The sequence below is a fragment of the Schistocerca gregaria genome, chromosome 7 (genome assembly GCF_023897955.1).
Source record: "Schistocerca gregaria isolate iqSchGreg1 chromosome 7, iqSchGreg1.2, whole genome shotgun sequence".
Lineage (NCBI taxonomy): Eukaryota > Metazoa > Arthropoda > Insecta > Orthoptera > Acrididae > Schistocerca > Schistocerca gregaria.
In genome coordinates, this window is record NC_064926.1 from 134,556,050 (window position 1) to 134,568,096 (window position 12,047).

Consider the following 12,047-nt stretch of genomic DNA (forward strand, 5'->3'; position numbering starts at 1 on the left):
TTAATATTCCCGTCAGGTACGCCCCATTGTCAGCAACATCAGGGCACCTACATATTTGTTGGCCAGTTCCCCCTGAGCAGCCATAGCGTACGGATCTCCGTGCCGGCGCGTTCACAGGAGCTCAGTCCGGTAGTTCACCTGATGATGGCGACATGTTTGATTGCCGAAATATTGTGCCCGTTGGACACTATAGACCGGCAGTACACCCGTGGATATTTTGATTGTCAAATACGCCGGGAGAAACTCAAGAATCACAGATAGTAGTCTTTCCTTCGCTCTATTTTTCGAGTTGAACCCGAAAGGATATGACTAATTGTGGTACAGGGTACTCTACCCGACGCCCCTCGTTGCGGAGAATAAGTGTGGATGTAGATGTAAAAGATATCTGTGTTATTGCCTTTAATGTTCCCTTGTGAGCACATTGTGAATAACTATCACTAGTTCGCAAACAGCTAGTTGTTGAACGAACGTTCACTGAGTGATGCAGTACCCTCAGTAAGATAATCCAATAAATTGTTCTATTACAATGGCCAGTTGAGAGCACAATGTATTATGCGGGACATTAACTATCGCATTCATGTGAAAATAAAGAAACATGAAAGAAGGGGAAAGCGTGGAAGTAAGAGACATATTACAGAAAAAGTGAACAAAAACTAAAAAAAAAAAGCAATTTGCTGAGAAGAGATTACCTAAGTGATAAGTGACACATGACTGTTACAAACTGAAAATCAGTCGTTCATAAGTCTTTGGCCCAACTGTGAAAATAATTAAGATTCGAAAGAGAAAATCAATTAAAAAAATAAATTGGTGAATGTATGTTGAAAACCAATTTATGTTGTTATTCCTCTTCCTCATCTGCTATTTATAAAAAGCAGAACAGCAGTTATGTTGGCACTAATATCTTACTTGCTAGGCTACATTATTGTTTAAAATGCTATATTACCGGTTTTAAGAAATCAATTTTATTTGCAGGTACGGTCAGAAGAAAAAACCACAACGTATTTTAAAGACTACTAAAACGTCCTTTTATCAAAACGTCATATTTATGTTCTGATGTGTGGCTATAAAAAACGTACATTAAAAGAGAAGTACATACATATTGCATTTCAGGTGGTGGTGCTGTGGACGTCACATATTCTGGACACCTTGAGAGCGGCCAGGGAGGACGGTCGTATCTGAAGCTAGACACTGTCCGAGTCGCATTGGCCTTAGGCAGGTCTCAGTATGAGCTCACTGGTCTCTTTGGAGACTACCAGCCTCTAGGTACGTTACTGAATAAAAATCTATAAGCAATATACATCAAAGCATGTTATCTCGCATTTATTATAACTCGTTTCTAACAGACAGAAGTCAGAATTAATTTTGCAGAAGATGTCAAGGCCTAACGGCTTGTTCAATTACACGAAAAAAAGACCATGCCAGAAATCTTCACCATTGGTCTCTCACTTTTATGGAGCAACTCGGTCAGTTCACGCTGTTGAAAGAATGCTTTTTAGAATTAGACTGTAGTGTTGTATCTTTGTATACAGTTACTTCCATATCCCTTCGCAAAGTCTTTATGGTAGTAAGTAAATATACTGTTGATGGTTTCGAAAACTGTAAATTCTCATCTGTCTTACCTTAGAAGAGCAGCTAGTATTTTTTCATTGATTATTTCCACTTACGTTCATATGGTTCCAGTACATTCCATAATTTTAAGATACTAACGCATCCTTTCAGAAACACTCACTTTAGTCTTAGGTAGAGCAGAGTACACCAATAAACTGACGTAAAAAAATTGCAGCACCAAGAAGAAGATGAGAAACATGATCGAAAGTTGCAAGGCATGTTACTACATCTGAAAAAGAATGTCTGTTCAGATTTCGTGCCAGTCGATCCAGAGTGGTGCTAATAGCGCCACTATGAGGATGATAATCAGGTTATGCTTTAAACACACACTGAAACGGTTGTGAAGGTAAGTTATCTTTGGAACTGGACGTGGCGTGTTGATGCTAGTCAAGAATACGTTTAAGATGACAAAGACGCCATTATCAAAATCTCACTGAGTTTGAGCGAGGTCGTGTTACTACACGAGACGTAGGATATACCACGTGCGATTTTGTAGAAAGATCTGCCAGGAAAGTAACCACTATTCACGATAGCTGACTTCGGTGGTCACGAGGTTGTAAGAAGATCGGACTCTGGACGACCACGTGGCACTACAAAGAGGGAAGACCACGGTTTTCAGCATATGGCTCTTGCGCATCGTACTACATCTACAGCAGAAATTTCAGGAGCAGTTTGCACCCAATTGACACAAAGAATTGTTAAAAATCGCTTACTTGAAGAACAGTCCCGAGTCAGATGTCCTACAGCGTGCATTCCACTGATCCCAAACCACCACCGTTTGCAACTTCAATGATGTCAGGCGAGAGACCATTTAAAGGCAGGGTAGAGTTGTGTTGTGTTCTCTGATGAAAGCTGGCTCTGCCTCGCTGCCAGAGGTGGTCGTGTGGATCAGGGGAGACCAGTTGAGAGCCTACAACCAACCTGTTGTAGTAGATGGTCTGGGATGCGATTTCGTATTACAACAGTAGTGCTCTCGTGGTTATCCTGCTTACCCTAACTGCAACATTGTACTTTAATCAGGCCATTATTGAGCAGTATTCTAGGGCGTGTCTTCTGACAGGATAACACTCGTCCATATGCGGCTGTTGTAACCCAGCACACTCTGTAATTGTCGACATGTTGTCTTGGCCTCCTCGATCACCAGATCTGTCTCCAGTCGAGCACATATGGGATGTCATCGGATGACAACTCTCGTCGTCCACAAATAGCATTAACCGTCCGGGTACTGACCGACCAAGTGCAACAGGCATGGAACTCCGTCCCACATTCTGACATGCGGCACATGTACAACACAATACATGAACTTCTGCATGTTTGTATTCAACGTTCAGGTGGTTACATGCGTTATTAACGTATCAGCAGTTCACATTTGCAATGACTTCCTGGCTCCGGTTAAACTGTGGTCTTGCGATGTTTTATCAGTTAAATAAGTTACCTACACGACTGTATTCCCCAATTTTCATCAGAGTACCTTAAATTTTGTTTTAATGTATGCAAAGTTATGCATGTACTCCACGTGCATCACCTAGTGTCACACGTAAGTGACTTGTCATAAAAAAACCTCAATTGGAAAGCTACTTTTCAGCTTCCCAAAGTATTTTTGTCTTTCATAAACATTTCAACGGACTACGTATTTTTCCTACCGTCTAGTAAGGTCATCCGAAGACCAGTATCAGCTGCAAAGCGATTTAGAAAAGATTGCTGTATGGTGTGTCAGGTGGCAGTTGACGCTAAATAACGAAAAGTGTGAGATGATCCACATGAGTTCCAAAAGAAATCCGTTGGAATTCGATTACTCGATAAATAGTACAATTCTCAAGGCTGTCAATTCAACTAAGTACCTGGGTGTTAAAATTACGAACAACTTCAGTTGGAAGGACCACATAGACAATATTGTCGGGAAGGCGAGCCAAAGGTTGCGTTTCATTTGCAGGACACTTAGCAGATGCAACAAGTCCACTAAAGAGACAGCTTACACTACACTCGTTCGTCCTCTGTTAGAATATTGCTGCGCGGTGTGGGATCCTTACCAGGTGGGATTGACGGAGGACATCGAAAGGGTGCAAAAAAGGGCAGCTCGTTTTGTATTATCGCGTTATAGGGGAGAGAGTGTGGCAGATATGGTAAGCGAGTTGGGATGGAAGTCATTACAGCATAGACGTTTTTCGTCGCGGCGAGACCTTCTTACGAAATTTCAGTCACCAACTTTCTCTTCCGAATGCGAAAATATTTTGTTGAGCCCAACCTACATAGGTAGGAATGATCATGAAAATAAAATAAGAGAAATCAGAGCTCGAACAGAAAGGTTTAGGTGTTCGTTTTTCCCGCTCGCTGTTCGGGAGTGGAATAGTAGAGAGATAGTATGATTGTGGTTCGATGAACCCTCTGCCAAGCACTTAAATGTGAATTGCAGAGTAGTCATGTAGATGTAGATGTAGATGTAAGATCAGTAGTTTTAATCTGGCAAGACTGCAAGAAGAATCGGAGGAACTTTCGATACATAGACTGTAATAAAAAATGTCTCTTTTTCTATAAAAACCACCAACTTTCGTGGCCTAAGATCTCACTAAATCACTTCATGCGAATCTATGAATTGCTTAATTGAACAACCGATGGACGGTTACATTCCTATACTTCTTCAATTGAGAAACTGCTCCATCTGTAATGACCACACCGTCAATAACTACTGTATTAAAGCTGTTCAGTTACTTAAATCATGCCGGCCGGTGTGGCCTTGCGGTTCTAGGCGCTTCAGTCTGGAACCGCGTGACCGCTACGGTCGCAGGTTCGAATCCTGCCTCGGGCATGGATGTGTGTGATGTCCTTAGGTTAGTTACGTTTAAGTAGTTCTAAGTTCTAGGGGACTGATGACCACAGATGTTAAGTCCCATAGTGCTCAGAGCCATTTGAACCATTTGAACCTTAATTCTTAATAACTGAGTTGCACATTTCGATAATAAAAGTTCTGGTCAGACCACAGCGTGTAAGGCAATAACCTCGCAATAACTTTGTCTCAGTTGATGTGTTTAAGACTGTAGTTTCTCTGTTTACAGCGCTCGCCGGTAATATGTTCATCAACAACGTTGCAGCGAACGTAGTGGAACCGCATTTGAAGCCGACGCTGGAAAAGTGGCTGGCCGAAGTGTTCCGCCAGTATGCACAAGCCGTCTTCGATACTGTACCCTACGACGAGCTGTTTCCAAAGACGCCCGCTTACAGAGGTTTCTACAGAGCGGTCTTCCCACAAAATTTTTGATTTTCCTGCTGATATAGAACGCTTTATAGTTTACTTGGCACGTTCCTCCAGTTAACAGATTAAAATAACCAGCGCCGCACTAACAATTCAGTGGATAGAATAGCCTAACAATTTAATGTTAATACAACAGTGTGTTTGAGATTCGTATCTTCGAAGAAGCCCACATACACGTAGTTAAATAATATTGTGAGCTCCGTACAGTTCCAAGGTGAAAATGTGCCAACTTCTAGGGTTCTTTCCTCCATACCAGCAACTGGAGCATTTACATAGAATGAACAGTGAACAGATGAGTGCTGTAATGTTGTACTTAAGATATTCATCTTGCATATTCTCGTAATGGGCTCAAAACTTTCGACTTATCATCCTGATTTGGATTTTCCGTGATCTTCCTGAACCACATTAGACAAATGACGGGATGGGACAGTAACAAGGCCAGGCCAATTGTTCCTAACACTTCTGTGATTCAGTTCCTGTTCCATCTCTGGTGCTGATAATTTCTATGGGTCCTAAAAGTTAACCAGACACCTAGAATTATAAGCAGTAGGGAAACCTACAGCCTGGCCATTGTCACTAATATTATTCAGAAGTCTTAGAATTTGTAAGGAAATTTTACCCATTGTTGAGATATTCCGTTGATTCATTTTGTTTATTCATTGGCTTAGCTTCACTACTTTGTGACCCTAGCTATAGGCTTTTACTACATGTTTTGTAGAGCACACGAAATTAAAAAAATCGCGTAGTGAAAATTGGAAAGAGAAAACTATATGATACACTTTTAAGTAACGTAACTTTCTGGAGCTTACACAGTTATGATGTGGCCTAATGACCGGTTTCTCTGTCAATTACTCATTGAAAACTAGTATAATGCAATTATACTTAGAGGCATTGTATTAATTCTCTCTTTTCAAAAATATAAAGGTTTCGTGGTTGCTGGTGAACTACATAGTGTACTTTTTTGCATGTATTTTTTAAGCTTCTCAGGAAAGTCCGTGACAATGAGGACTGTACAGTAACTATGAATAATAAATTTTCTTATACTAAGTATGTCGATTTGGATTGAGTAATGATATTTTTTTAAAGTTTTTGTTCCTCATTTTATATATGTCGAAAACTGTTATAATGCCCCTAAAATATTTCTGCCAGTAGAAAGAATGTGTTTTCTGTCAAGTTCCTCGTTTTTCATAATAAATTTTCCTCACATAAAAAGTATAAGACTTTTCTTTCAAACTATATCATCTGTTTAATACAAAACTATGAAGTTAGAGTTTGATATAATCTGCAAGTCTTACTGAAGCAATAAATGAATGAAGTTTAGTAACAACAAAAACTGTCTAGATAACTCATCTTAATTATTCTCATGTATTTCAGTCCCGAACCAGGAATAGGCTCTTTTTTTCCGTTTCTGTCTTCTAGATGTCAGAATGATATCTCTGAAGTATTTATCGGTGACAAAGAGCCAGCAACAGCTAGCAATAGCGATTTGAATCGGCTGAACATTGTTGAAATATCTTATTAGAAAGTTGTGGTGACACCCAGTGATGATGTTCTCTTTAAAGGCACTGTTAAAAATCGTGATAGGAGAAATATTTACGCTTACTGATTCTAACACGTGTGGATCTGTTAAATTTGCTTTTGTCGCTCCATTGTAGTAACACAGGTATCACGATAGAGACAACTGTCAGCAACTAGCTCAATACGCCTCATAACCTGTTCCACACTCGTAGCTCAAAATTACTTTCCTTTGAAATATTGTTAGCAATTTAAGAAGTATCAGAACATTATATGAAGCCTTGTAAAGCGTATAGCTAATAACTGGCATAGGTCATTTGGTTTGATAGACTGAATAGGAAACAGAACTCATGTTTGGGCGAAATGCACTTCTAACCATTCTTCTGAAAATTGGAACAGTTTTCTTAAAGTAATTTAGGTTAATCCAAGATGGTAGATTAAAAGCGATACTTTAGCCATGATACGGGCTTCATTTGCAGAACGAATTTCTAATTTTACTAACATACAATAAAAATAGTGCTAACCACTGAGATATACCATATTTTCTCTGGCATTTAATACAGCCGCCGTTAATAAATACACAGATCCGCAATTCTCATGGAGATACTTACCTTAACTTTGTCCTGATCAACGTGTAGATTTGTTGTGACACTGTGATGGGAATAACAAAATAAAATATTACGAAACGTTTATTCTTAACTTACAGTACCGACAAAACGTATGCAGAATTACATCCACCTTCATGGCTGCCATCCGTTGAGCAACCATATGTAGGAGGGCAGTGGGCATATTGGCTAAATCGGTGATCCTCAAAAGTATCTGAAATATTTAAAGAAATTCAGGTAAAAGTATCTGAATTGTGTAATGTATGACGAACTATGGTTGTATTACTGCCTTCTAAAAATCGCTTATGGACTGTGTCAGTAGTAATATGGGCAAATTTCATTTGAAGATACATACCATCATGGTGGATTATTGAAAAGTTTATAAAATATACTCTCTGGAAATAATTAAAAATTAGTATTTGCTTATAAAATGTAACTAACAAATTAGTGATACACAGTTGTCAAATATGAGTTTTCTTTTATTACTATTCTGCAAATCCTGAGAACACGCAAAATAAAACCGACACTTGTTTAATATTCTGATTGCTCGCTGTCAATAACAAATGCAGCACTACGGAAAACGTCCATTTTCAGTTCTTTGTACCAGCAGTTTCGTCCTATCACCAACAGATATCTGCATGGTAACAATGATAAATTTTTGCTTTATATACAATGCTTCGCTCAAGACATAAGAGCCGTTTCAATCAATTATTTTCCACATCCATTAATGTATTTTCTGGCAATAATTTTGCAGACTTCTGCATTAGTACATTCTTATCAGTGCTGACACACTGGTGTCATATTGCTGCTGACACAATTGCACGCCTCATAAACACAGTCACTGTCGACACATATCTTGGTTATGAGGGGAGACCCAACATAGACATTGTTGAGGTAAATGTGCTAGTTATATTTTACTGAGATAAACAGTTCCTAGAGTAGTCAGGTATTCGTTACTACAAATTAATTATTCCTCAAAGGTTTCCAAACTAATGGCGACCGACACGTGTTACAAACGTTCATCACATTGGTGTAAAATAGGCATCTCTCATGCAAAACACACACACACATACACACACACACACACACACACACACACACACACACACACACACACACACACACACACGTTTGTGTGTGACTACTACCACAATGCTATCGTCATATAGGTCAGAAAAAGTGTCTACTGTACTTTCGGCTACCTAGTTTTGATTAGTTTCCGGACTCAGGAAGCTACACATCTTAAATACATATGAATCACCAAAAATAGGAGTCTTGTTTGGCAGGGTGTGGAATAAAAAAAATATTTTCTTACAAAATCTTTATTAAAAGCGGCATATACATTCACACACAGAAAACAATAGTTTCTTTATTTCTGCTTGATGTTGTTGTAACTTGTGTGGATATTATTGCACGGAACCAACAATCCAAACTTATTTTTTCGGCATTCTGTGATGCAGGCAAACGCACTGCTATCACATAAACACAGGCATCTTGTGTCGTCTCAAGCACCTAGCATTAGTTAAGTAACGCCAGAATTTTTCTTTCAGCACTTGCAGATTGAGATAGAGCTCCACAGCATTCAGAATCCAAGTAAAGAGTGCAAAGTGATCTTATAGCTGTCAACAGAATGGACAATATGGCCAACCCTGTGCGTGATTACTTCAGTGTATTAAACACCAACACAATATTTACAACGAACTACACTGCACTCTGTGCCAATCTCGTCCCTGTAGTATCGAGTAATGAGTAACCGAGTAACCTATAGAACTCTTTGGTTTGTTGTTATTAACATTAGCAACATATACACCGTAAATTTTGCAATATTACGCTAGTAAAATTTGTGATGAAGCGAGATGTCACGAGTGATTCGAAAAGAGACGGTCAGTAATGTTAAAGAAGAAAATATTTTGGTCATTTAATAATTATCTGTGAATAAAATTTTCCAAGTTCATCACCGTAAAACATTATATCAAGGCGAAGACGACAGAACTGTTGCCATACATTCTTGCTTGCTGGTACTAAGGTTTCTGAATCACCTCTCTCTCTCTCTCTCTCTCTCTCTCTCTCTCTCTCTCTCCCTCTCTCTCAAACACACACACATACAGTTATGAGGATGGTTTAAGGTCTGGTTCAAATGCTCAAATGTGTCTGAATGCCTAAGGGACCAAACTGCATAGGTCATCGCTCATCGGTCCCTAGACTTACACACTACTGGAACTAACTGAAACTAAGTGATGCTAAGAACAACACAGACACCCATGCCCGAGGGAGAACTCGAACCTCCGGCGGGAGGGGCCGTACTGAAGTCTGCTAAAAAAGCAAGAAAAAATGTTTGTTTTGTAAACAACTCACTCTACTTCTCGACGAAGTCTCCTCTGAGACATACATACCTAAAAGGTTTAATAGAAATGCAATTTCAGAAACGAGTGTTTTCCACTGTTGTAACTGTGTGCAGTGTGGCCAAGAAGAAGTAGTATGAAACCTACACAGTGCCGGAGCTGCCCTAATAGTTCACTGAGACGAGACAATGAGGCAATGCCGTGTGGAATGCATATGCAGACATGCCAATGTTCGAGTCACATTCGCGTCAAACTTTTTTCATTTAAAGCATCAGACTATAATTTAAATGCGGTATTTTGTGCATTTCTTTCTGGTACTGTTATCTTCATTTAAACCTTAAGAATTTAAATAAACTTCTTATAGACATAAATGACTATTTTGTTTTGTCCGTGACACAAATGAAGAAATCAATCCAATAGTAAACAATAGTGAATACAGTAACATCATCTGTATCCAGTGAGGTACAAAAAACGTGGTAAGTAGGCTACACTAGATTGCACGTTATGCTACATACAATAGTTCTATTCTGTACCTTTCACATCCAGGCTTATCTTCACATAGCCGCTATGTACATACACGAGCAACGATCTGTTTAGAGAAGATGTTTAAGGCGACCACCTTACATTTACGAACACTGCGACATTCGCTGCATCGTACTTCACTGAACCCTATGCCACACAGCTGCATCAATCATTGCAGAAGCAACATGTACGCGAGCTATTAGGTCGTTTATATCCAGAAGTGGTGTAGCACAAACTTGTTCATATAAGCGTCCCCAAAAATAAAAACCTAATGGATTAAAGTCCGAGAAACGTGGAGGCCAGGACACCGGTCCTCCACGAACAATCAGTTTCCCTGGAAACGCTTCAGTTAAATAGTTAAACACATTCATTCCGAAGTGTGTCGGTGCATGTTCATGCTGAAAACATAGCTGTACCGAACACGAAGTGGGACGTTTTCTAATGCGTCATGCAAAGATCTACAAAGACATGTACGACACAGGAGCGCGTTAAACTTGCCCAGCCCCAATAGATAAGGGTGCAAAACCGCTCCTCCTACGATTCCATCCCACAGGTTTATGGCAAAGCGTGCCTGAAAACCACCTTCATGGGTGACATGTGGGTCTTGCTCAGACCAATGATGGCTGCAATGTTCTGGCCACCGGTGTCGATTTAACGTGTAAATGATATGGATGCAGTTCTTCAGCGTGCAGCACTCCAACAACCAGTCTTTGAGACATATGGAACGGCCTTGCAGTATCACGGGCACTTAGCAGAGGTGACTGGTGGACGGTCTCAAGAATCGCGTCCTGGGTTTGTGGAGTGCGTCTTGTCCTTGGACAACTTCTCTCCATTACTTGTGGATGAAGATACTCGGTTTCCCGATGGCGTTGCTCCAGGCATCGAAAAACATTCTTATCGGGAAAGCGCCTCTTAGGAGGGCTCCGTGCAGCATATGCCTGAACAGCGGCAGCAGCTTGGCCATCGGATGCGTCCAGTACCAGAAGCATATCGACGTATTCGTTGTTTGTGTGCTCCATCGGGAAGCCGCCCTACGTGAACGTGACAGGGCCAGTTGTGGTTCTGCACTGCGCGTTTAGTAGACGCACGCATGTATTTTAATGGAACCCAGTGTTATGCGACAGGCTGTTGTCATGTGACAAAATGACGTTGGCCTTTCAAAGACGAAAACTAGGGAACGGACGACTAAAAAATAAAGAAAGGGACATACCGAGGATTCGAACAATAGCGTCATCTCTCACGTGGGTTAGATGTCACTGCAGTCTATTCCATGAGCTACGACTGGTGCAGAATGATACACGTTCATGTATGCATTTCGAAGAGCTGCATGACGTAACAGTTTTGCCAGCTCCTTGTTTTCACACATTATTTAGAATGCCCCCTATTTGATTTTGGTAGATAAAATTCTGTCTTGAATCTGAATGAGGAATCGCATGCCAACATGCAAGTGCGATATTTTTTTTTCACCCTGTATAAAGGAACGCCTACCCTATGGAACACTTTTGTTCTGAATATTTCCGTCATTTTCTAAAAAATAAACAGCATTCATACCATAATCGAAATTGTTGATGTATAATGCAAGATTTAAAAAAAAATTGTTCTTTTGGACTGTAAAAAGCTACTGTTTTATCGTATAGCTCTAGAAATCGGGACTTCCTTAAAAAAAGGTAAAATTAAAGAGAACCACAAAACAAAAACATATCATACACCTATTTAATACTTTGAGGAGATCGTACTAAACATGTTTCTGTTATTCACAAACAACATTCGCAGTTACTAACAATAACATGAAAGTCTGCTTTCCATCGTGATGAACAAAGTTTTATTGAGTACAAAATAATAACAACACTTACACAGATTTCTGTACGTTTGTGCCTGTAAACTGCACTTGTTTCAAAAGTAATTGGTTTGGTTCCATAAGCGCAGAATTTATGCAATCAACTAATTTTTATTACTTATAAAATGCTTTTTATGTTTTGTAAGGATATAAAGTACGCAATAGACTAATACTGAACGACGTACAGTTCTAATTATGTGCAAAACAAACAAACAAACAATAATCAAGAGAAGGCGTAGGCTACCAGTTTATCTCTCACGCGTTCGTATAAACCAGTTCTACAAATACTACCGGTAATTATACGATTCTTACGTCATTTACGTATTATGAGAAAACTGCTTGATCCATTGTTTCGGTAGATTGCAACT

At 39.7% G+C, this 12,047-nt stretch overlaps 1 protein-coding gene across 1 annotated transcript in view; it reads left to right on the plus strand.

Moving 5' to 3' along the window:
- LOC126282325 (putative beta-carotene-binding protein) overlaps window positions 1-4,864 on the plus strand; it is a 42,798-nt gene extending 37,934 nt beyond the window's left edge. Inside the window, exons 4-5 of the mRNA XM_049981982.1 lie at window positions 1,111-1,263; window positions 4,662-4,864. Of these exons, the coding sequence (XP_049837939.1) occupies window positions 1,111-1,263; window positions 4,662-4,864 (356 nt within the window). The remainder of the gene's footprint in view (window positions 1-1,110; window positions 1,264-4,661) is intronic.
- The last annotated feature ends 7,183 nt before the right edge of the window (window positions 4,865-12,047 follow it).